At 53.0% G+C, this 24,626-nt stretch overlaps 9 protein-coding genes across 9 annotated transcripts; 4 read left to right on the plus strand and 5 right to left on the minus strand.

Annotated features, from left to right (window-relative positions):
* Positions 1 to 518: 518 nt before the first annotated feature.
* V2A60_010236 (60S ribosomal protein eL14) lies at positions 519 to 1,071 on the minus strand (the record flags this gene model as incomplete). Its single annotated transcript, XM_083261496.1, has 2 exons — positions 519 to 833; positions 943 to 1,071. 2 exons carry the CDS (start codon positions 1,069 to 1,071, stop codon positions 519 to 521), a joined length of 444 nt encoding a protein of 147 aa, XP_083117622.1.
* A 2,014-nt stretch (positions 1,072 to 3,085) lies between these two features.
* V2A60_010237 (thioredoxin-like protein) lies at positions 3,086 to 3,663 on the plus strand (the record flags this gene model as incomplete). Its single annotated transcript, XM_083261497.1, has 3 exons — positions 3,086 to 3,097; positions 3,183 to 3,509; positions 3,577 to 3,663. 3 exons carry the CDS (start codon positions 3,086 to 3,088, stop codon positions 3,661 to 3,663), a joined length of 426 nt encoding a protein of 141 aa, XP_083117623.1.
* Positions 3,664 to 4,120: 457 nt separating this feature from the next.
* V2A60_010238 (uncharacterized protein) lies at positions 4,121 to 5,495 on the plus strand (the record flags this gene model as incomplete). Its single annotated transcript, XM_083261498.1, has 2 exons — positions 4,121 to 4,922; positions 4,981 to 5,495. The coding sequence occupies 2 exons, from the start codon at positions 4,121 to 4,123 to the stop codon at positions 5,493 to 5,495; spliced, it is 1,317 nt and encodes a 438-aa protein (XP_083117624.1).
* Positions 5,496 to 6,014: 519 nt separating this feature from the next.
* Positions 6,015 to 7,562, plus strand: V2A60_010239 (uncharacterized protein; the record flags this gene model as incomplete). The annotated part of the gene is made up of 2 exons (XM_083261499.1): positions 6,015 to 6,172; positions 6,227 to 7,562. 2 exons carry the CDS (start codon positions 6,015 to 6,017, stop codon positions 7,560 to 7,562), a joined length of 1,494 nt encoding a protein of 497 aa, XP_083117625.1.
* A 414-nt stretch (positions 7,563 to 7,976) lies between these two features.
* V2A60_010240 (thioredoxin-like protein) lies at positions 7,977 to 8,613 on the minus strand (the record flags this gene model as incomplete). The annotated part of the gene is made up of 3 exons (XM_083261500.1): positions 7,977 to 8,062; positions 8,152 to 8,258; positions 8,528 to 8,613. 3 exons carry the CDS (start codon positions 8,611 to 8,613, stop codon positions 7,977 to 7,979), a joined length of 279 nt encoding a protein of 92 aa, XP_083117626.1.
* Positions 8,614 to 9,419: 806 nt separating this feature from the next.
* On the plus strand, positions 9,420 to 10,214 carry V2A60_010241 (mitochondrial pyruvate carrier family protein; the record flags this gene model as incomplete). Its single annotated transcript, XM_083261501.1, has 3 exons — positions 9,420 to 9,698; positions 9,816 to 9,952; positions 10,052 to 10,214. The coding sequence occupies 3 exons, from the start codon at positions 9,420 to 9,422 to the stop codon at positions 10,212 to 10,214; spliced, it is 579 nt and encodes a 192-aa protein (XP_083117627.1).
* A 1,127-nt stretch (positions 10,215 to 11,341) lies between these two features.
* On the minus strand, positions 11,342 to 16,498 carry V2A60_010242 (CNH domain-containing protein; the record flags this gene model as incomplete). The annotated part of the gene is made up of 1 exon (XM_083261502.1): positions 11,342 to 16,498. One exon carries the CDS (start codon positions 16,496 to 16,498, stop codon positions 11,342 to 11,344), a length of 5,157 nt encoding a protein of 1,718 aa, XP_083117628.1.
* Positions 16,499 to 20,169: 3,671 nt separating this feature from the next.
* On the minus strand, positions 20,170 to 21,036 carry V2A60_010243 (uncharacterized protein; the record flags this gene model as incomplete). The annotated part of the gene is made up of 1 exon (XM_083261503.1): positions 20,170 to 21,036. The coding sequence occupies one exon, from the start codon at positions 21,034 to 21,036 to the stop codon at positions 20,170 to 20,172; it is 867 nt and encodes a 288-aa protein (XP_083117629.1).
* A 578-nt stretch (positions 21,037 to 21,614) lies between these two features.
* Positions 21,615 to 23,158, minus strand: V2A60_010244 (uncharacterized protein; the record flags this gene model as incomplete). The annotated part of the gene is made up of 2 exons (XM_083261504.1): positions 21,615 to 22,760; positions 22,832 to 23,158. 2 exons carry the CDS (start codon positions 23,156 to 23,158, stop codon positions 21,615 to 21,617), a joined length of 1,473 nt encoding a protein of 490 aa, XP_083117630.1.
* Between the last annotated feature and the right edge of the window lie 1,468 nt (positions 23,159 to 24,626).

Raw genomic sequence — 24,626 nt, forward strand, 5'->3', positions numbered from 1 at the left:
AGGGTTTGGTGGTGGACTGGCGCTAAACTATATTAGGCAATTCACGGCTGCCCGCTTTCCTTCGCTCTGGCTATGGGGAACATGGAGGAAGGACGAAGACAATCGGTTCGAATTGTGACGACACGATTAGAGGCGTGTTTCATTATTCATATTGCGTTCTACATCGTCAAATATTCATTGTTTCGATTCACTGCATTGCGCACTCGTAATTCGTTCTTTTTTTAATTCATTTGAATCTCTGAACTTCCGTATTGACGCCGCTCATCATATCGATGAAATGTGACATACAGCCCTTCCAGAATGGGTTGGGGGGTTTATAAAAAGAAAAACAGCAAGCAGCTTTCAAACGCTGTCAGGCTGTCGTAATGCGTTTTTGCCTGTCCCGGAATTTTTTCATACCGCAACCATCTATACCGTGAGATCCTCCCCATGGCCTTTCAATGTGTTCTCCGACCCAAAAAAATGTCCCTTGCTGAAGGCTCCAACATTACAATTGAACTCCATGACAAAAGGACGATTTACGCGGAAGCCTTGACCTTGGCCAGAGCCTTGCGCTCCTCGAATCGACGCTGGGTCTTGAGGCGCATGACCTTGAAGCGGTCAAAGTCGGACAGGGCCTTGCGCTTAGCGATCTGAGCACGCTTCTTGGCCCAGTTGGTCTCCTTCCACTTAGAGTCAATCTCAGCCGACTCCCACTGCTTCTTCAGGGTGGCGTGGCGGGAGCCACGGAGGAGACCGGGAATGACGAGGGGCGACAGGAGGACCTTGTTGAGGGGGAGGGCTTGTCTCGGGACAACGAGGCTTTCGTCTGACGAGGTACCTTCGACGAGAACCTAAATTCGGGGTGAAGAGAATGCATGTTAGTATAAAGACTCCCCCATCACGAAATCATCATAGCTCTTCCGCCATAGTCGTCGCGGCTCCGAGCGGGCTCGAACGTACGCGCTTGTGGTCGATGATCTCGACAATGGCAGCGAGTCTACCAGTATAGGGGTGGTCATTGGTGATGACAACAACACGGCCGACCTCAACGAGGCGCCAGTTGGATCCCTCAATCAGAGCTTCGCCCATTGTGACTATTGTTGATCTGCAGCGGAGAAATAGTCAGCCCAAAATGCTCTATTCCGTACGGCGCAACGTCTTTGTATTCGATATAAAAAGTGATCGTATGCGCTCTCGAATATGGGAAGTATTTATTCGTACCAAATGTCGGTTATGGTCTGGGGTGGATGTAGTTTGGAGATGCACACGCCTTGAAAGCACCAAATGACTTTTTGACAGTCTCGGCTAAGGCAAGCGTGTGGGTTATGAAAAATCACAACGTGCCCTAACGAAAATTCGCGGATTATCAGTTTTACCATGTTCCGAAGTTCCCAGTACTCTATACCGAATATAGCCACGACCCACTTCTCTCTCGTCCCTACTTATTGGCGCTCAACTTTTTTTTCCTAATGTTCGACCTCGATCCAGGTTGTTCAGCTCTGATTTCTGTGCATTCGATTGCTGGATTGGCACGGTCTTCCACAATGCAGAGGCCCTGATAGTCTCCATGTTTCCCAGCTGATAGTAGAAGGTAAGAATTTTATCTCTTCATGCTATTTCATTTTTCTTTCCTCTTCGCAATCACACTGATGAGGTAATTTGCGATTGATTCTGGTCGGTGGCTCTCTCGCCGGAGATGCTAAATCGTCCTGATAAGTGATATTCAATTTCTTACATATTCTGACATTCGATTGTTTATTCAACCTTCTGTTGCACCAATAGCGGTTGACAGTTTGCTAATCAGTGCAAAAGAGTATAGATATTGACCGCGCAACGCGACAATCGATGATCGAATCGTAGCCCATGACGATCACCGGCACTATATACGCCCATAGCGAAACATAGATTGAATATATTTGTTTGATTGATTGCTGGACCAAAGTCTTGGTGTCAACACGTACGAAAAATTGCGGTGGCGGCGGATAGGAAACGGTGCCACGTGCTTGGACATCTCAGGCGACAAGCTCGAATCTGTGTTGCTAGGATGGGACAACCTTTTATCGCAGCCAGAAATTGTCATACCGCTCCCAAGAATTAAGTGTCCATCTGGTACAGGCCACAGTGTCGTGGTCTATCCATGGCAAACAGGCAGTAGGAAGTCTCGATCTCTCGGGCATCTGCAAGCTGCTGTTGCAAGGCTTGAGTCATGATCGCATCAAATCAGCGCCGCTTACCGGGAACCTCTTCGTCTGGACATTTTAAAATCGAGACCCTCCGCGTAAACGCTTGTTACATAAATTGAGCCCGGGACCCGTCAAGTCCGCAATCAGCCGACGACACTGATCTCTGTAGGTATTTATTACACAAGACGGTCTTGAATGGAATACAAGATGAAATGAAGTTTCGAGCTGTGATATTCATGCTCAAATATGCCATTGAAATGGCCGAAATCCATCGCTTATGGCGAGGCTACAATGGACCCGTAACAGGTACGACTGTCGCAGCTATGTAGACCAACGCACAGTCGTTCACGAAATATCGACCTTTTACAGATAGGATTCTGACTTATGAAAAAACTTTGCGCCCCTTCCCAGGGCACTAAGCGCCCATATGGGATGAGATCCAGCCTCAGTTCGAAAGGACCTGCTACTTAGAATTGCTGTGCTTGTGAAGTTGTACCGAGGACTTGCACAAGAGTTGGGTGCGTAGTACCCTAGAGGGACCCTGGAGAATTGCATGTCCGTTAGTGGCATCAAAACATGTATTACGTAGAGAAAATATGAATATGAGGTCATCTAAATATGTGTGTATAAGTTCTGTGGCCACGTACAGCTTTTTTCATAGTATGCCCAGCTCTTTGGCGCATGCAACATTTGATACGGAAGGCTTCCGGCTGTAAGTCGGACAGTGATGCTAGAGACGGGTTTTGGGTGCTGGCCCATCGGAAAGAAGCGGCAACCAAGGCACTACCGACGCTAGTCGAGCTCCGGCCTTGCATGTCCAAGCACAACGTCATTAATTAGGCTACACCGTGAGAGCTCCCGCAGCCATCAAACAAAAACCCCAAGAACCGAAATCGGGTTACAAAGCCAGTACCGCCACAATGTTCCGCTTCGTAAGTTCAATTGAGACGACGAGAGCTCAGCTCACCTGCGCGCTCATGTTTGCAAGCTGACACATGAGCCCTTCCCCGCCAACAGAACAAAACGCTCGACATCGTCACTGTCTTCCACAAGGCCAGCTCCCCAGCCTCTGTTAAAGTCGCCAACCTCGTCAAACAGGTCTCAGCCAACGCCCAGGTTGGCGCAACCATCGACCAAGCCAGTGACCACTCCGCACAGACGAAGCCCGGCCGCGAGCCGTTTGAGCTCAACATCACCGAGGATCCCCCTACCACCGACCAGGTCCAGACCATTCTGGGTTACGTTGGCACTGGCGGCATCTCCAAGGTCATCAAGGGTGCTCGTGACGAGAAGGACGCCCTGAAGCGATTCAAGGAGAGCAAGGAAAACTTTCTCCGACCCCTGGTGAGTGTGCTTTTGGTGGACGCGGTGCGTCAGTTGTCAAGCACTTACTAACAGTAGCTTCCTGCAGACCGTCGATTGGAACAATGGCAAGGCAATTGCTGGCGATAACGAATCGGAGATCCTCAAGATTCTCAACGCCAAGAAGAGCGACTAGAAAAATCCACCTCAACTTTCCTTTGTGTGTACAATAGACTACCTCTCGGATTACTATTTTCTCAGCTCTATAGGACTACATTTACGGAATAAAACAATTTATCACAAACGGCAACAGTCACGGTAAACTTGGAAGTGTTTTAATATACCGCGTCGCTTTGTACAGGTGGCGGGAAGCGGCAGGCAAAGCCAGCCTGCCGTTAAGCAGCTGACATGCTCACATCTCATTCACCTCGAACTCACTTATCAGCTCTTTGCCCGAAATACCGATCACTCTAGTGCGGATCGCTTTTCAAGCCTTCACTCACAGTTACGTCGTTTGCATGCAGGATACCTCCAGCTTCGTAGTACAAACAGCACGATGCAGGCAGTGGTCTACTCACTCACGGCCTTAACATCTCTCTTCTACATCAATAAGGTCACTACATCCAATCTTGACATGACACCACCAAGCCACCATGAACGAAGCTATCTCAAACACGCAGCGATTTGCTCCGCGATTGCGTCCTCGAATCTTTGCTGAAGACCAACCCGACGAGCTCAAGGTGCATTTTGCTAAACTCTACCCCTACGGGCTACCGAAAGAATACAAGATGTGCCGTTCTACCACTGACGACATACCGGTAAAATACATCGAAGACAACCTTCCTCTTGGTTTCTACACAAAGCCGCCGGCTGGTGCGACAGCCATCTTCTCCACGAGCAGCGGGCGGCGTGATTTTCGCCACATGCAACACATCTTGCCACGCAGGAAACTGCACCTGTGGTCTAAGAACGAGATTCAGGAAAATTGCAACTCGATCCGCAAGGCTCACTGGCAAGCTATGCGAGGGATGACTGAGCCACTTTGCTGGGACGATCTCTGGAAGTATTTTGATGCATTTGACCTTTTCCACCACGGCGCCATCAATCTATGGAATATCATCAACCACCTCTACGCTGAGAACAAGATCATCAGCGCTGACATGATGAAACTATCTGCTCTGGAGCTCGGCCGTTGGGCTGACCAGTGGCTTCAAGCCAAAGGTAACGCCGACAAGCTCAAATCCTGTGACCCCTTGAAAGGCTCAGTCATGCGAGTTCTGGATGAGCAAGATTGGGACTCCCTGGGCAGCCTTGGTGATACTGAAATCCCTATGCTGGCGAACGCCCTGAAGTGCCGACGCGACCATCTTCTGTCGCCAACATATATCGAATCGACCGAGGCTCGAGATCTTCTCTCTTCCATCAGGAACGAATGGGGGGTAGAAAATTGGATGAGTAAGACAACTCTTGTACACGACATGGCAACTGTTCTGAGCTGATATGTGATACCTAGCGGGTCAAATAGTGCATTCCAGCAGTGGATTACAGCAACCAAAGCCGAGCGAGCCTATGAAATTGAAGCCTCATAGGCCCCCATGCGCTGTTGTGGACGGGAAGCATTACTACGACGAGCAGACCCGGTCCAAGGGTGCCGTGGAGGCTCTCAAGGCATCGGTGGCAGCCGCTTCCAACCATGTTGTCGTGGCAAATGGCTCTAGAATGTCACTGCCGAAATACCCTCTGACAGACAGAAATATTGTGACAAAAGACTCCAGCGTCATCAAGTCCGCTGTCGACAGCCAACCTACCCGTCCGAGCTCCAGTGATGGTTCAGTCGCCCTGACTTCTTGCTCGAGTGGAGTTTCTCATTCTGTTTCCCCTAGAAGAATGTCGGATTCTGTCGTACAACCTAGTGATCTCAAGAACACCGAAATTGGCAGCGACTTTGCTGTTCCATCAGGCATCGCTGGCGTCCATGCGGTTCCGCCTCATGGTCAAACTTCTCCGCTCATGTCTGGCCAGGCCTAGAAGGCTGCGCCGGCACCTGGAAGTGAGAAGAATCTTGAGAGGGGAGGTATCCATGACCAGCCGATGCTTCAGCACGAAGCGACCAGTAGCGCTTCATGCAGCCCTCAACGTCGACAGACAGACACTGACGCGGGCGACCATCCGACACACGTTACTCACAACAAAGCAGGTGCCACGGATACCAGCACGGTTGAAGTCTCTGCACCAGAAAACAAGTCCGAGTCCCCTTACAGAGTAAAGCGCACGGATGGTCACAATTCGCAACACAATTCCTCGCCAAGAACCCAATATGGTGGCTTCATTCCAGGAAATAAGCCATTCTCCAGAAAAAGGCCCCATGGGTTCCGGCGCCAGGAAAACTTTGGGCCAATGCCTGACAACATGCAAAACGACTTGCCCAATACGCCTATGCCACGACCTGATGCTCGTGTTAATGCAAGCAGCGTTCGAGATTGCCCAAACGCCCATGCCTCACTGGACCGTTTTAACTACGTCCCATGCGGCTGCTACATGTGCGCCATGAGAAACCGGAGCGTCTGGGTTAGAGTGGCTGATAGGCATAGCCTTCCTATCCTGGATGTGCAGACTAGAGTCCGATATGGTGTTGAAAGCCGTTTTGGACGCGTGGAGGATGTAAATCTGTCAGCGAGATCTGCGTCGATGAACTTTATTGTCAGGTATTGTATACTCATTGCACGTTTGTCTTGCTGCACATATCTAATAATCATCAGGTTTATCTCGGAAGACTCGGTCTCCCAAGCTCTGGCCATTGGTGGTGGTCGCATTGAGGAAAAGGGCATCAAGGTCAACATTTCTGCCATGTTTCGGTCCAAGTGGGTTTTGTTGCCATCTGCATTTCATCAGGGCAATCACCCTGGACCACAAGAATCCATCTACAGAGTTTTCAAGGCACCGGCTCAGCGCCGAGGCGACCTGCCCTTTGCCCAAGACTTTTATATGGGAAGAGGAAGTCCTTCTCTGCAGAGAACACCCTCCGATGGCACATTTCTGCACAACAACCGCTCCTTTGAGCAGATGGAGTCTCGCCACTTTGGTCAGGGCGGGCACTATCATGCAAAAAAGACGAGATTTCCTTTGAATGCAGATGGGAACCTTCACGGGCAGCAACCGTTCCAAGCCTTCAACACCAACGCCCAATTCCGTGGCGCTCCGATCGAAGCTATGAACCACCCAATTGCTGCTCCGATGCCTGTACCAGTCCCGAGTGCCCAACCGGAGACCCCTCTGCAGTTTCAGCCTGCAGCTAAAGAGGCGCTTGGTGGAGTTGAAGCAGAGGTCCGATCAGCCGCTTCGCCGCAAGAGAGTGCTACGGGGAAAGAAAGTACAAAGCCTCGAGTTTCGCTGCCCGAAATGTCTGTGGTCGCGTTGACTATCGCCCAAGCACAATGCCTGTCGCAGGATGCGGTGCATCCCATGATTTCCGATGGCCATGCGCCCGCGCGAGCAGACAGGTCTCCTGTGAGACAAACCAAAAAGAAGCGCCAGGCAGCTCAGCTTCGGGTTGAAGCTGTCAAATCAACTGCCGTTGCCCCTGGCCCCCCTCTTGCCTCTCCCGTCGTTGCCACTTGCGCTGCCGAGCAGCATACCAAAGAGAGACAAGTCCGCCGGCCCTCCCTGTTCACAGCAGATGAGATTAGAGACAGGAAGCAGGCATGGGATAGAATTGCCGTGCCCTTGAGCTCGCCACGAAAGCAGTCTCTCGTGGCAGACGATGCTTTGCTCTCGGCCAAGCGCGGCCACGATCGCACACAGTCGCTTCCCATGACCGCGCTCAGGCAGCCGATCAAGTTCGACACCGGCGAGGATGCGAAGAGCGTCACTGATGCTAAGAGCATCATCGATGTGAAGAAGGAAGCACCGGAGTCAAGGTCAGTGGAGCGTGACGGCACGGTTGGCTCGGACGCCGGCTGCCCAGCGGGCGAGGATCACGGGACGAGCGCGCCGCCCGTGTCCTCGCCCAAGAAAAGCGGCAAGCAGGGCCGGAAGAAGAGAAACAAGCAGGATTCGCAGTCCAAGCTGCCTGCGACAAAGGAACATGAACTGTAAGCGACGTGGCACGCCGTGACGTCTTTTGGTTCAGGAGCGTACCGAGGTTGAAAAAAAAAAGGAAAAGAGAACAAAAGTCTGTGGTTAGTCTTGCTAAATCTTGCTCTTGTTATGAAAATCAGTTGCATGTTCAGGTTGGGAAAGGCAGCATCAGGATAGACGCGCAGAGTGAATGTCGATAATTTCTCTTCTGTCTCTTTTTGAGGAAAATGTCATGAATGTGATAATGGTACAGCTTTGGCTCTTCTTTTGGCTTCCATATGTACAACGACGACGCATCATTCTCGTCATCCTGCCCGGCTCTCGTCTCCCTCCGCATCGCGCCCTTTTTGCACTCTTCAATGACTGCGTCGAGTTGGGCCACTTGGCAGGCATTTGCAGCCTGTGCGGTCAGAATCCTGACTCTCTCCTCCTCTACTGCTTGACGAGGCCGGTAATGGTGTCTTCAATCTGCTTATCCGAGAGGCCCTCGAGGGACTGGGCCTTTTCAACGCCAAACTCTGCGAGCCAAGATGTGAGATCAGCACCCGATTCTCGTGTAGCACCTGTTATTCGTTCTTCGTATCGAAAAAAAGGAGGAAAAACGCACCGTAGCGGGCAAAGACCTTGGGCACGGTGCCGGCTGCCTCGCGCATCATGATGGGGATGTTGGGGTTGTTCTTCTTCATCGTGGGGTACGCGCGGACGAGGAAGTTGCTGCGACTCCGAGTTAGCCAATTCGCCGCCACAAGCACCATACGACGGCCAGACGAGGGAAGAGAGTGTCTGGAAACGACCAAGTCACCGGCGGGCTGGCAGCTGCATCGATCCCGCTGCGCGCACGCTCTGGTGAGCCGTTTCGGGGCCGCGCAGTCCATCGCATTCTATCCTCTCTTCATGGTCGGAGCTCGACTGCCTCCCCTGTTTGCCGTCGCATGAAGGACCCATAGTACGCTTCGCCATCGAGAGAAGGGCGAGTGACCTACCGGACGGGTGCGCTCGCCTCCGAGGTCTGGCAGAAGAGGAAGCGAAGCTCCTTGAGGGACTTGGTAAAGGCGTATTTTCCAGACATGGTTGCCGCGGGCGCCGTCGTCGATTTGTCGCGGGAGATGTTGAGGAATTGAGGAGGCAAGAATATCAAGAACTCGACAATTGCAAACCCGGGCGGCTCTGGGTAAGTGTGGCTTTTGGAGGGGGGGGGAGCTTTCGAGATTCAAGGTTCCGGGTACAACTTGTTACTTTTGGCGTTGATGGGATTGGCTCAGTGACTTTTTTGCACAAAAAGTAGTGGAAAGGTGGAGACACGACCAAATGTTGTTATGCAACATAGCTCAGTTGCATAAAAAATCCTTGTTGATGTACTTCCCAAAGCTAGCGCCGGTGTCGCTGGGGCGGTTTATCTCCGGCGACTGGGGGCTCCACCCCCGAATGTCCCTCGACCTCAACGGAAATCCAGCGTCCGAACTTGGGAGCTTTTTTAAATTTTGGATCTTCGTCTGAAGGAGCATACATCATCACCCTTGTTGCTCGCGATACGGAACATAAACGTAAGTCACCATCTTGCGCACACCGTCATTTTTTATTTCCCCTTCGTCCTGAGCCCTGGCAAATTTCGTAGCCTTGCGCCCCGTCTCGCAAAACGCATCTGCAGGAAGGCAGGGACGACGAGGCCCCAGTTCAGCATCGCCGGACGAAGCATTGCCAATTCACCCCTTCTCTTCCCTCCGTCTCCCCCGACATCTCGCCGGCATCTCCCTCCCTTCCCCCTTCAATTGATATGCATACGGCAGCGACGCCACCTACCCGCTCTGACTCAACGAAATCACGAAACAGCGCAGAAAACAACCAACGCTAACCTCCCCTTCTCTCTCTTGCAGCATGGCCTCGACAAGCACTATCCTCCGCGCCGCGCGGCCCATGTTCCGCCCGACAGCCTTTGCCTCGCCCGCGAGGCAGGCGTTTGCCCGCGCGACGCAACAGCAGCAGCAGGTGATGCGCTTCCGCTTCCAGAACCGCCGGTGGCAGAGCTCCGAGGCCGGCGCCGGCAGCGCCGGTTCCCAGTCTCAGCAGCAGCAGCAGCAACAGAGCTGGTTCAAGCGCATGTGGGAGAGTGAGATTGGTATCAAGACGGTGCACTTTTGGGCGCCCGTCATGAAGGTGCGTTTATTTCCATCCAAGCTTTGCCTACTCGATACATGGCCCCCCCTCGCTGGCAAAGTTCCCACGGTCGGGAAAGGGACAAACGCTAACATAAAGACAAAAATCATTCAACAGTGGGCGCTTGTCATTGCTGGTATCTCCGACTTTGCCCGCCCCGTCGAGAAGCTGTCCTTTACGCAAAATTTTGCCCTGACCTGCACCGGCCTCATCTGGACGCGCTGGTGCCTCATCATCAAGCCCAAGAACTACCTGTACGTTTTGCGACACACACAACGCTGATCACTCTCTCAAAAACAAGCCCCTCTTCGCTTGAATGAGCAAGCACCCCGCTGATAATCAAAAATCCACAGCCTCGCCGCCGTCAACTTCTTCCTCGGCCTGGTCGGCATCGTCCAGGTCAGCCGCATTCTGCTCGCCCGTGGTGTGACTGCCGAGGTCGCCGAGGTTGTGGATGAGGCCAAGAAGGATGCCAAGGAAGTCAAGGACCAAGTCAAGGAGCAGGTCAAGGCTTAGTTAAAGAAGACGAATCCTTCTCAAACAACAAAGAAACCCCTTAGTCCCAGGAAGGATCGCGCTGGGGGGGTAGGAGGGGCCATTGACTGTCAGACAGGAGAATGTTGAGAGTCCTGCGAGGGACATATAAGGAGATTTTTCCATAATCGCTCTAGAGATTCTTTTTCAAGATGCAACGAATCACCACAAGAGGGGCCCAAAGTTGAAGATCTCGAAATGGAGGGGGACGGCGTCTGCAGCGTCTCGATTCTTGTACACCACAATACTTAAATGTCGGAAAACAAGACAAGTTCCGACAGACCTAAGCTATAACACTTATTCTTTTGCATGTTTGTCCTTGTTTTTTCGTCTTCATTCATGTCAAGTATTGCTTGGGAGGCACGCCCATCTACAAAAAGTTGCATGTAAAATTCAGACCACAGTCATTGTCGTATTTCTTTTTCATCTTCTCATCAATTAGAAAGAATCAAGAGAGAAACAAACAGTATGAGAAAAGCGATTTCTCATCATACACACATCAGCATATTTCGTTCCAAAATAAACAAACGAAAGGGATGCTGAGTTATATATATAGACCTCCCTCCCCCCCGCCCTCCATATGCCAAAAAAAAGAAGAAAAAAACCGTAGATGCTATCCTCTTTCCAACTCCTGTGACTGATCCAACAAATAAACAGTATGGAAATGAGTTTTTCCAAAAACAAAAAAAGGCGAACAAAATGGTCGTCAAAGCCAAGTACATGACATCAACATTCGACGCGATAGAGAGAGGCTTCTCCTCTTCCGTCTCTTCAACAGAAACAGCCAAAAAGAAAAAAAAAAGTTATAAAATAAATCGCCGGTTGTGTGTTTCCAATAGCGCCCTGTAGAGTGTGTGGGTGTTTGTGCCTACGGGTATCCGGTGCGAAGATAACAACAAGAGTATGAACAAGACAAAGAGAAAAGATTGTGCAAAATAAGAAGAAAATGGAAAAAGAAAATGGAAAACACGCTGTCCAGAAGTGCTAGAAGTAACGCCTGCCAAAATGTAACAGTCGTCAGGCCCCTGCACGTCATAAGAAGTCCTTCATAAGAAGGAGTAAAATTGGAAAAAAAAAAGCGGGAGAGAAAAGGTGGAGGAAAGGCAGCGTTACGGATCCGAATGCCCATCGTTAAGGAGCATCTCAAAGATAATCTGCCGTCCAGGCAGCTCAGGGTGAGCCATGGCAATCTTAACGGTGCCCTTGGATGTGTCGCCCGCCGTGGCCATCTGGCCGTTGCTGCCGTGAAGTTGCTGCGCCTGAGCAGCATTCTCACCCGTGGGACCTCGAATGCCGCCATCAATGACGCGGACGTCGCGACCGGCGATGATCTGCCGGAGACGACCGTTATCCGCGTTACGAACCTCGACATAGTCCTCATTGAACAGCAACAGGTACTGGCCGTACATGGTCGCACCGCGCGCCTTCTTCTGTTTGCCCGTGTACTCCATGATGAGCGTGCGTGAAACGTCGCCGTGCTTGTCCACGTACACTGCACAATCCTCATATGTTAGGATGAACTCGTTCTCGTTGAGACGAAACATGCCGAGCGGCTTCTGGTCACGGATCCGGCTCGCAATATTGGCAATGGCCGGCGCCTTGAGGTCTGGGATCGACATGGGCTGCTTGCGATCCAGCGTCAGCATCTCGATACCCTTGGAGGTTGCCACCGCAATATACGTCTGAAAGATGCTGAGCGAGTAGCACTCGGCCGGGAAGAAGAACTCGTCAAAGTCGCGGAATGTGTCGGTGCTGCCCGCGGCCGACTTGCGCCCGCCAAAGATGCGCGACCGTTTCTCCGTCGCCTTGTGATACAGCGGCTCGACCACTTTAAAAGATGTGTGCAGTCCCTCCTTACGCTTGTAGAAGACCAGCGTGCGATCCTTCATGCGCGCCGTCGCAAAATATGTCACGTCCTTGGCTAGACGCTGCGGCGCCCGCCGCGTATTGTCCGAGATGGGTGGTGCAAATTCAGACACCGGCGCCACGACGTCGAGAGGATACGAAATGAGCGACTTGTCGGCAATGACGAGACAGACATTAAAGTCTTCCAGCACAGCGATCTGCGTCACTCGCGTGCCTGCCACTGTTCGTGTCCAGCCGCGCGGGTTGGAAGGGTCAGAGATGAAGACGCCGTAGTCTGTACCGATGGCTATCAACGTCTTGCCAAATGCCGAGAAGCCCGCTGCGCAATTGACCTGCGCGCGGCAGACTGGCGGGACGCCCTGCGCAGAGCCTAAAACGCCCTCCAAGTCTTGAATTGCGCGATCCAACGGCGTACACTTGACTGCTACGCTCACGCTCCTGGCGTGAGGTGAGCCGGCGTCGTAGTGGAAAGACGCGTCTGCCAGCACGCGAAGTCTGAACGGCTCAGCATTCTGTGAGAACAAAGCCTTTGCATGCATGGTTTTAGCCTCGATAATGCGGCTGCACCACTCTGTGCGGTCGCGCAAAGACGACGCATAGAGCGTGTAGACTTCGTGACCCAGATGCTTGACCTTGAAGGGGTAAAGGATCTTGCCCTCGGCGACATCATTGGACTGAGTCTGCGTTAATGTCGTCCCCGATGAGCCCGTGGATGTGTGCTCCAGCCCAGGCCTTCCGCTGCCGTTGCTGGTGACCTTGTTGAGCTGCTGGCCAGCGGCGCCTGCAGGTGCTGTGCGGCCCAGGGGAGCCGTGATGCCCTTTTGCTTGATGATTGGCTCGTCATTGTTGCTCTCCAGGAAAAGCAGTGGCATAGGAATGGGCTCTCGGGACACGTCGTACTTCCTGTCTCTACCGTCTTTGCTCTGCACTACCTTGGCAAGAATAAAGTAGTGATCAAAGAGCAGCGCGTGTGTGTCCACCCAGCGCATACCCTTGGAACTCAATCGCTGCAAATCGCCCTGCAAGATCAGGGCTCTACCCAGATGATCGAGATTCAAGACGGACTGGAAACCAGGACGGAGAACAAGCATGCGGTCGAGCTCCATCATCTCGACGCGCTTATTGGCCTCGGCGACCTTGGCATCGCATTCGTGAGTGACTGTCTTGATCTCTAGGATGGCCTTTTGCAAGTTGGCTTTTTCCTCACTGTCTCCAATCATCTTGTGGTCCACGCTCTCTAGGAGCAAAATGTATCGCTGCAGACGCTGTACAGGCGCGATGAGGAAATGGGTCCAGTCCTGCTTCAGTGACGATTTGTGCTTTTGCTTGTCTTCCAAAAACTTTTTGAAAAGCAGGTTACGGTCAGACTCTTTGCGCACCATTTGCGCAGCACGCGGATAGCCAGATGCGTATTCCACATAGACTTTCTTCGCTTTTCGGATCCATTCGCGGAAAATGTCACTGAAGCCGACGACCCAAGGTCCCTGCTCCTGTTGGCGGTATTTCAACTGGGCAAAGAGATGGCCCTTGTTGATTTCCAAAACAGAATCGACCTTGCCAAAGACGCTGGCCAAAAATTTGTCTCGCTTATCTGGATGGATTATGGGGGGCTGTCGGGTGCGTAGGTCGTCGCGGTAGAGTGTGCGGAAGATGTCGAGTTGCTTGATAAAATTCTCCTCACCAGTAACAATTTCATGCAGGATATTCTGACGATCAACCTCCTTTTTGGGCTTGGTTTCCCAATCCTCTCTTGAGAGGCCGTAGAAAATGTGCCACTCATCTGCGGGTTTCGACTCTTCGGCGAATACATCCAGGTCTAATTTCTTTAGGGTTCGGGTACAGTGCATCGAGTAGCATCGTCCCGACGTGTTATGCTCGTGTAGTCTGGGAGCATAGCAGCCGGTTCCGGTGAGCTGCCACAGGACGCCAGATATGTGGCCATCCCCGAACTTGACCCATTCTTCTTCTGGTACGAGAACGCCTGCATGGAGCATTGTAGCAAGCACGGAGCTGCTGAGAACCTCGGCATCTGCCACATTCATGGTTGGCACCTTGAACGTAAAGAGCGCGGTCAAACCGTCTTCCACGGTCTTGCTCTTCAGGTCAGCCTCACCGAGAGCCATCTCACGCATCCAGGATTCAATGTTGCTAAGCGCCCAGGGCTCTGCACAGCGCAGGAAGTCGGCCGGCCCAAGCTTCGCGGGCAGAAACTTCCTTTTGCGTCCGGTCGGAAGCGTAATGCCGTCAAAAGCCCCAATAGCCGGCGCTGCGGTGCCAAACTCGGCAGGCCCCGGAGCACCAAACGACGAAGCATGGCGATGATGCCCCTGTCTTCTGCGGTCTTCGGCGGCATCGGTCTTGGAGCGAATAGGTTGCTGCACGGATGGAGCGTTGCTGTGGCTGGAGAGAGAAATGGACCGTTCGGGTTGGAGGAGATGATTGGAACTGGAGTAGTAAGACTCGGGACCATCAGGCCGCAAAGATCGTCCGTCGGTGCCGACCGAGTGTGAGTGTGGCCGTTGCGGCTGGCGGAGGCTATTTTGCGTCGATAGCAAAGAGCTGCTGTCCGAGCCGGGTGGTGGCGGCAGAGGTCTGTTGGTGAGACCGGGGTGGTAGAATAGATCTTGATAGTCGTCTTGCACGGGCGACTCTCCGCCACTTTGATGCGAGTTGAGTGAAACACGGTCTGGACCAGAATCAAAGCTTCGGCGCGTTGGCAGCTGCAGGCCACCAGTATCGCCGTAGTCAATCTCGGCTTGCTCAGGAGGAGGAGCATCTTGATGTCCTGGACGTAGATTGTCAAAGTAGGTGGGCGTCGGCAAGGGCCTTTGGCTGGATGATGAGCGAGGCGGAGGCGCTTCGATGCTGCCATAGTATCCGCCTGACAGGCCGGCCAAGTCAACACCCGCAAACTCGCTATCGTCGCTGCTATAGTCTTGCTCTTCTGGATGGGATGGTAGATTCTTTTCGTCTGGCATAGTGGGCATACTGGTGTAGCCAAAGCTACCCGAGTAATAGGGTTCGCCCATGCTGGCATTTGCCTGCTGAAGTGCAATTGCACCAGCTGCAGCCTCGTCGTCGTCGGTACCGTTGGCGTACGACTGGGTTGATGATCGTCGTTCGTCGGGGAAACCAGGTGTGGCAGGATTTGAGTTAAATTGGCGAAATAGGCGTGCTTGATCCTCGGCTGTGCGACCATCGATGGGCGCGGGCCGTGGACGACCCGATATCGTCGTTTCACTAAAGGTGTTTTCAATTTCCTCGAGGATGCTATCCGTAGTGATGCGCTGCTCGCCGCTATTTCTATCTGCTGTCGTGGTTGAATTCCACGTCGACTCACCAGGGCGGCTGGGAAGAGGAGCGTTGGTGGGATGGCGGCGTAGACCGGGAGAGCCGAGGGGCTGAACGTATGGCCCAGAACCGCCCTGGGAGGACTGGGAGCCAGGCCTCACAGGCTGACTGCTGTATAGTGATGACTGATCGCTGGAAGCGTAGGACGGGCCAACGGGAATCTGTGACGTGGCTGGATAAGGCGCGGCGGCTTGGGCGTACTGGGCATTTTGCTGGTCCGCGCCATTGGTAGGATACTGATATGGTGCTGATGACCACTGAGAGGGGTCATACGTCGGCGTGGGAATTTGAGAGGATGTGTAGGACGTAGTCGGGCTCTGGGTCGAGTATTGATAGCCAGAAGACAGGCCAGGCGAGTGCGTCGTGTGGGAGAAGGAGGGCGAGTGTGTTGGGGCGGGCGACTGGCCGTAAGCATTCGTGTTATCGTAGCCGCTGTAGCCGTGGTAGGTGGCTTGTCGTTGGGGCACATTAGAAGTAGCCTGAGCGGCGTAGGCGGCAGGGTTGTATGACTGAGGCGTATACGACGTCGGCGGGGATGCGCCGCCATAGACGGCAGAGTTGGAGGCAGGCGTGTGTGAGTAGTAGGAGCTTGTGGTGGATTGGGACCTGGTGAAGTTATTGGAGGCAGTACCGTTGTTGTTGCTGTTGTTGGCGGCGAAGGTCTGAGGATTGTAAGCGGCGGTGGCAGCTGGATGCTGCTGGGGCACGGTATCCTGGAAGCGATGTTGAAAGCCGGCAAGCGGGCTGGCCGAGGACGAGGCGGTGGTGGCGGGACTGGTGAGGAAGAGCTCGTCTGCGCCCGCGGGGGCGGCGGCGTGAGTAAAGTTGGGCTCGTTGCTGTCGACAATGGCATGATGGGAGGTATAGTAGGTGCTGGTATTCCTGTCGTCGCCGGTGTTGAAGCTAGGCCGCCTGCCGAGGTCCTGCGCCTGCTGTTGATACTGCTGCGGAGGCTGGTGATGCTGGTGTGCGGAATAGGACGCCGAGACGGGATACTGGACGGGAGGCACAGAACCGTAGCGGCGTTGGTCGTCGCCGCGAAAGGACATGATGGCGAAGGCGGGGCTATGGCGTTTCTAACTATTTCGAATGCAGAATAAAAAAAAGAGGCAAAAGCGAAAGGAAGAAGCTGAGGCCGCGCGCCGGGGAGGGGGGATTTGGCCTAGGTCGAGGAGCGATGACGCCGGCAGCAGATGGTCATTGAGGCTTTTCGCCCAAGGCTGGCTGTTTGGCTGACCGGCTGGTTGGATAGGCTGGACAGGAAGTGTGAGCGTGTCGGGCGGCGCGAGGACCGCTGGGCGCGCGCGCGCGGATATGTGTATCTGTGAGGTGGCGGCGGCGACGGCGGCGACAACGGCGTGTTTGTGGACAGTGGGTGAGCCAGGGGAAAGGTCCGAGAAACAGGTTATGACATGAGAAGAGCCATGTGCGTCCTTGGAGAAGGGACAAGGCCAACTGTGTCGGGAAGGCGTCGAGGTTGTTTGGTGACGGCGATGTTCTTTGGTAGGGTTTTGGCTGGTGTCGGTGTCGGGTTCGGTTCAGCCGGTGGGGAGGGGCGTGGAGAGGAAAGAGGAGGAGAGAAAGAGAGGGCCGTACTGAGTAACTACCTTAGGTACTCCGTGGGCAAGCTGGGACGAAAAGCTGGGAGCTGAGATGGGGAGCTGGTAAGATGGTAAGATGGGGAAGACGTTGCGATGGGCTTGCTGCAGTGGAGGGAGAGCCTGCTGAATTCGGTAGGTAGCGTAAGTAGCGAGGGAGGTAGATACCTGTAGATAGGTAGGTAGGTAGGTAGGTATGGAGTAGCTGCGAGGAGCAAACGAAGGCACAATCGCCAAGAATGAAGCTTTCCTTGAGGCAATTTCTGAATAAGATACCTTGATGCACTGCAAAGACTGTTTATTTTCTCAATGTTTCTTTGAACCTGCTACGTAGGTAAGTTGCGGGGGCAGCTACTGCCCTAAGTATGGTGGTTGGTAAGTACTTAGAAGGGTGACACCTTGACGGATCCAGGTACCTACCTAGCTACCTAGGTAGGTACCTAGGTACTTGCCTACCGTTGGTACTAGGCACCTGTCTACCGGCCTCTCACGCTACCTACCTTACTTACCTACCTACCAGTAGAACTTCAGTACAGAGTAAGTATGATGGCACATGGGTTCTCAGGTAAGTTAAGGTGCCAAGTAAGGTAAGTAAGGTACCTACTAACCTACCCGTCTACCCTACCTAAGTAGGCTAGGCTGAGTAGGTAGGTATTTACCAGGCACCTTTGTTCAGGGCGTCGGCGACGTTTCAGTGCTGTGGCTTGGCGGCGTTTGCCTTGAGGGGGTCGACAGCTGAACCCGCTGGCTGGGTTTGCCTGCCTTGCCTGCCCATCTAACCTACTCCGTACATAAGTAGGTACTTACCTACCCAAGCAAGGTACTTGCCGTCTACCTACTTGCCGACATGCGTACCTAGGATCTGCCAGGTACCTACTCGTAACTGCTGAAAACAAGGCTGCATACCAAGGGTATCTTGTTATAAGTAATCCTGTTTCCTAAATGTTCTTTCTTAAAAAAGAAAAAGAAAAAGGTGTCCTGTTGCGGCTCGGGGCACACCTTGTCTGGACCTCCTTGCCTTGGGCATTCTTTCCTGTAGTTGCCAAGAGATTTCGCTCAAGCCACACCAAAGCAAGTAATGAAAAAGAACGTAAGTGAAGAAAGAAGAAAAAAAAAAGAAAAATGAAAGAAAGAGAAGGCTCGGTGAAATTCAATATACATCGATAGATGCGCCCTTTTCCTCTCTCTAGCAGCGACCCAAGCTCCCTGCTTCAACAAATAAATCAACAGAACAAATCAACAAGTACTCCGTGCTTGAGCAGAATAGGTACCTCAGTAGATACCTCCGGAGTGCACTTTGTCTACTTACAAGCAACCAAGGTATCGGCCTGGTTTGATGCTGAGACATTGGACGATTCGCGACGCTGCGTGCATACGCATACATCTTATACGACACCTAATATGCCCAAACCAAATAAACTTGCCCCCCCGCAACTATCTAGTAGTTACTGATAAGCCAATTCTACTACTGGGTATTATCCTGCTCGCGTCGCAGCCTCGGCCATGCCAACCTCGACAACACATCAACTATACACCGTCTCGACATTTGCCCTTTAAGAATTGCCTCTCCTTTGGACGTTGACAGATTCAGACCCAGAAATTGTCCGGTTTTAAACACCCCTATGATCACCACGATACGCCTATTTCCCACCTCCCCCTTTCCTTTCAACTGCCTTTCCCACAACGTTTTTTTGGCCTCGCTACAAACTTGGTCTGCATCGGCCCGTACTGCATACACATCACAAGAACTCGTTGTAATCTTTCTTTGTTACCCCACCTGGGCGAGGCTCGCTTCTATACAAGTATATATAAGAAAAAAACAAAACAACAACTCTGCCCCCCCCCGCCCAATGGGCATCATCCGTAAATTTTGTCACATCTTGGGTCGCGCTGCTGCATGGCGTACTGGTAGTGGGCCACGCCCTGTCCCGAACGGGCTTCATTTATCAATGTTTCCCGAAATTGTATAGTATAACAAATCATGGCAAATGGGACCTTTTTTCTTCTTTTCGTCATGTAATTTTTTTCTTGTCTCCGTAATCTTCCTAGAAAAATACCTTTCTACAAAAGTTAGCTCATCTACCAAAAAAGGAAGAAAACAATGTGCTGCAACATTCTACAACACTATCGAACCCCTGGTCGTGACATCTGCAACATTCCCGCCTCGCCGGCTTGCAACGCCCTTGTTTCATACCTCTCTTCCATCCCCCCACACTTTCTTCCTATTTTCTCTTTCTTCCCTGCTTGCCTGCCAATCCATCCATCCTGTCTTTGAAGTTGCAACGCGCATGCAGTAGTTACGTGCGCGCCGTGCTCGGGGGGGGGGGGGGGGGGGGGTCGCCTGCAGCCCAAATTTCCCACTTTTGTCCTGACAAGCTTGTTAGCCGTATGCATAGAATAAATATCATACACACACACAAAAAAGAAAGAGAGAGAGAGAGAGAGAGAGAGAGAATGAGAAGAAACGAGTAGAAAAGATGAATACAAAAAGCTCACCTACCTTGCACTGGCCTGTGCGGCTCTTGGGCAAAACCAACTTCACACCGATGGCTCCCCCCCGGAGGGGACGGGACGGACCCATGCACCCCAGACCGGCCAGCCCTGCACAGGGTTCCATGCGACGGCAATAACAAAAAAACAGGTGTCATTGGAGCCTGCCCCCATCTGTAGTTGAAAGTCCCGACATGATGTGAATACATCGTCCTTATTCCACCTCCATTGCACAATTCTCGGCCACGTTTGTACACAAGTCCATCGGCTCAGATGCGAGTGATATAATGGCATGTCCGACTTGAAACACCATCTCAGGCCCAACCGAGAGTCTCGAAGTCTTAAACAAGACTTTTTTTTTTTTTGGAGAGGATACCAGGTCTGACGAAGTGAGAGTGAGATCATATTCAAGGCAGTAAGTCGAAGTTTATAAAAAACGAATGGGCATTCCCAAAATCTCATATAAATTATCACCTCTCAAATATACATTATCACCGTAATAGTATCCCAAGTTGTTGAATCTGGGTCTGCATTGCTCATCCCATAGCATCCACGTTGTGTTGAACTCTCATTGCCACGCTCTCTCCCTCTCTCTCTCTCTCTCTCTCTCTCTCTCAACGAACTCTCCGAGCTCACCATAGCAACTCCTCCCCACCCTTCATGACGAACTTGCCGCCAAACTCCTCGGCCTTGTCTACAATGTCCAGGACGTGGCTCGCGCTCTCCTCGGGGCTCAGCGTCGGGCCCTGACCTTCGGCAAGGCCCCACGACGCGGCCGCCGTCCTACCCATGTCCGTCGTGACCCAGCCCGGGTGCACCGCGACGCCCACCACCCCATTCCCGCTCTCTACTTCTCCTTGACCCTCGCCGCCGCCGCCGCCGTTGCCGCCACTGAGCTGTGTGTGCACCGCTTTGGCGATCCAGTTGGCCGCCGCCTTGCTGGGGCCGTACGCGCCGCCCGGCACGGGCTCCATCATGCCGATGGAGCCCACCGATGAGCTCACCAGCACGTACGCGGCCTTGCCCGCCCGGCCCCGCGCCGCCCGGCCCCGCGTCATGAGAGGCCACAGCCCCTGCAGCGTCACCAGCGGCCCGACGGTGTTGATGTCATGGAGCGCCCGCATCTGCGCGCCGGTCGTCGCCAGCACGCCCCCCATGGTCATGGTATGGCCCGCGTTGGCCACGAGCACGTCCACGTGCCCGACGCCGCTCTCCGCCAGCGCCGGTCCGAAAGCGCGCGCAATGTCGTGGGACTCGAGCCCGCCACCGCCCGCCGAGGAGAAGGAAGAGGTAGAGTAGTCGAGGAGCACGCTGACGAGCTTGCTCTCCGCGCCGGGCACCACGCTGGCCGTGCCGGCGAGGAGCTGAGCCCGCGCGTCTTCGGACCGCACCGTGCCGACGACTACCGTCTGCGCCCGCGCGAGCAGGCTCCGCGCCATGCAGAGACCGATTCCACGGTTGGCCCCAGTCACGACGTAGACTGTGCTCGATTCAGCCATGGCAAAAAGAGGAGAAGGAACAAGAACGGATATCCGTGGAAATTTCGCGACTTCGAGTCGAGTGAAAAGCCTTTTGCCCCTGTCAGCATCAAAGTAAACCTGTGGAAGAACATCGTCCGGGAAGAAAAAGGAGACATACCAACAATTCTCACCTGGAAGTAAAATGTGAAAATGAGTCGGAAATGTCCACCGCTTATGCCTAGTGATGGTGTAAGTGGGAGACTGTGCGTGTAAGTCGCAACCGGGAGGGGCAACCAGGTGGGTAGCAACCGGCCACCAAACCTCGGCCGGTTCCCAACAAGGAAGGGCTGGTCGGTGAGCCGGCCGGCCAAGTACCATCCATCGTCTTCGCGCATTACTTAAAAAACTGCGATGGAATCGGAACATCAATAAAATGGATTAACATCTAGTCCAAGTAACTGACACCCATATGCCGGAAGAAAAAGCCTTTCCCATTCGCTCGACTGATTTACTCCTCTCCCAATGCGCCAAAGTAGAAAAGCAGTGCCGGGACAGCACCGTTACTGCATGATTGCATGCAATTCCGTTCGCTCACGCTATTCGACTGCACCCCGCAATCACCCTCTATTTTCGGCTGCTATTTCGGCGGCAATTTGCTCTGCGTGGTCGAAAAAGCCTGGTCTTACAGTATCCCATTGTGTAGGGTCACTAGGATGCAGAGATTTGGCGCCTGGGCCGTGCATTGCCCATTTCGTCAACTTGACTGGGCCGCCAATGTGAAACATAAAAGCCATTGTACCTTTGCAAATCTTGACTGGCTCAAGCTCTCGTTGGCTAGCGGCCTGCCAAGTTTCATACGTCTCGCCGTGCGGCATGTAAGCCGCTTCGTAGCTGAGACCACCAGGAGCAAGGACATGACTGCTGCCACCGTATTCGCCAAAAACGAGGCCCATGATCTCGGTGCTCATGTTCCGGTGATAATAAGGAGGGCGAAATGTGCCTTCAGCAGTGATCCATTTCTCTGTAAAGATTAAGAATTCGCTCAAAGGTGTGTCCTTCCTATTTGACTTGACGGAAAGGACAGTATATAAAGTTGGGTCGGCCTGGTCTTTTGTCGAATTGACCAAGCTAACAAACTCATTCAAATCGTATTTAATGGGCACGTGATTGCCATGCCATGCAACGACGTCAAAGGGCGTGTGCCTTTGCTCGCATCTGTGCAGAGCGCCCTCAAGCTTGTGTATGATTGACCAAAGGTTTTCATCAATATCGTAACGAGCAAGCGGAGCGCAATAGTTTCGCTCCATGGACATGCCGTTGGGACCAATGACACCACGCTCGGGAAGGTCATGACGGGCAGCGAAAACCTCGTGGATATAGCCGCGGGAAGGCCCATCGGGCAGCTTGACACTGAAACGCATACCACTGGGCATGAGAAAGACCTCACCTGGACGGACCATGAGGGGGCCCAGCTCAGTTGTTATGTCAAGACGGCCTTGTTGTGGGAGAATGAGCATCTCGCCATCATTGTTGCAGAATGCCTCCCTGTCCATGCTGGCATTTGCCGAGTATATATGGATAGCGAGGCCTTCCTGGAGACTGGCGTCTCCTTTCCCACCGATGGTACGGATGCCTTGGACAAAGTTGACCGTGGGGGCATCAGCGCCGGTACTCTCGCCCTCTGGGATAGGAAAAGGATCCCAGGCCTGCTGGGCGGCGCACGATTCAACGTTGGAATTCGGGGAAAGAAAAGAGGACTCAATCTGAGTAGGGCGAACCAGGATGTTAGCACTACGTTGGCCAAATCACGTTACTCATGGACGAGGCCGCTCACATGTTGATTGATGCTGGGATCGAGACGAACAGGTCCATGGGCTACCGAAGGACGGATTCGATACATCCAGACATGACGGATATCGCTCCGCTTAGCATTGACAGCTGAGCCATTGAGCTGCTCTGAGTATAGGTCATACTTGACTTTCTGGGGCGTGTTCTGAGACCAGGATATGATGCCCGGAAGTGCCTGGCTGATGAAACGATTCCCGAACCCGGTGGTATAGGAGTATGGATCACCAGCTGTAGGTGGTTTGGTAAATTCCGCCTTTGCCGTCGCCGTCGGGGGAAGTAGGTTTGGATCGGCCACTGGCGCACTTGATGCCATCATGGCGGGTGGCAGCTACTTGCCTACAAACGGAGCGCCGGGCTACCTGTCGGAGCAGAGGTACATGCGCTTTCCCCGTTCAACAAGAACTAAGTCGAGACCAGACTGGCGAGACGAATTTGATGAATTGCTGGGAGCTATGGATGTGAAATATAAATAACAATGAAAAGAGAAGAAGTGGTAGGCTGGCCATGGCAAAATATTTATCAACACGGGAAAGCTTTGCGCTGTGTAACCCCCCACTGGCTAGTAGTACCTACCTAGTGTTCTGGCGCGTTTTGACTGGGCAGGCAAAAACCTCCCGCGGGTGTGTTCGTAGTGAGAGCAGCGGTATGTTAAGATGAGCACGGCAAGCGTCGGTACTTGTGGAAAAGCCAGAATAGCTAGATCCGTAATACCTTGGTAGGTAGGTTGGTACCTTAGCTGCTAGTAGGTATTTACCTTGGCTGGGCGGGCGGGTACTTGCATCGCGCCGTCTCTGATATTAACCTGGCCACGACTGTACCGAAGAGGCAGAACAAGGCCAGGAAGAGTGGCTGCTGGCTGGCTGGCTGCTGGCTGGCTGATGGGGCGGAGATCGGCCACATCACCTCAGCCCTGGGTAACTAATGGATGCGCTGGTGTCCTTTTTGCGGCTTGGAAGTGGGAAGGCGAGGGGTGTAATGTGGTGGTGTGCATGAATCAATGATTCACACAAACAGAATCGCGTTGACTTCGTAAAATTGACTCTACTGAGTAGCCAAGTACTAATAGCCATGGCATCCACGACGGGAAGCGGCAGGCAGCGGGAAGTCAATTCAATTCCGCGGCCATAATACTTCGCAGGTGGAATACGGATTACGGATTCAAGGCAAGAACCTACCTCGCAAGTACCGAGGTAGCTATCTGGGCATGTACTTGGCTATCGATTGTCCGAGTGCTCTGGTTGATACTCTACTTAGGTACATAACTACCTACGTATTAAGGCGGTAGCCGCCCGATAATACCGATTACAGTAGGTACATTGGGTGTGCAAGATGCGAGACGCGATGCTCCTAATAAGTAACAATAGGTAGTGCGATAACTACCCAGGAACCTATATCTACTTGGCTAACTGACCAGTTGTCGAGTGTAACTTGAAGTTTGGCTGCCACCTTGTACAGGTACAACCCTCGTCGCCCGCCGCTACAGAGATACCAAGCCATCGTCACCCCGCCAAAGGTCCCTGCTACCCCGCCACTGCCCCGCCACAAAGGCGCAGCACGTCGAGTTCCAGCCTCGTACGGATACTGGTAAGTCCACGCTGCGGCTCTGGTTGCTCTTGTCCGGTCATCTCGGGCACCTGACGGAATGCCACCTTGACGTCCGTTTGCACTACGCGCGCATCCTCAACACCACGACGGCCGCATCACAAACCCAAGTCTGCTCTTTTCCCACTATTAGCGCCACTCAATGGCATGGCAGCATTCTTCTTACGCTCTGATACTTC

The sequence above is a fragment of the Cordyceps javanica genome, chromosome 7 (assembly GCF_051103115.1).
Source record: "Cordyceps javanica chromosome 7, complete sequence".
NCBI classification, from domain to species: domain Eukaryota; kingdom Fungi; phylum Ascomycota; class Sordariomycetes; order Hypocreales; family Cordycipitaceae; genus Cordyceps; species Cordyceps javanica.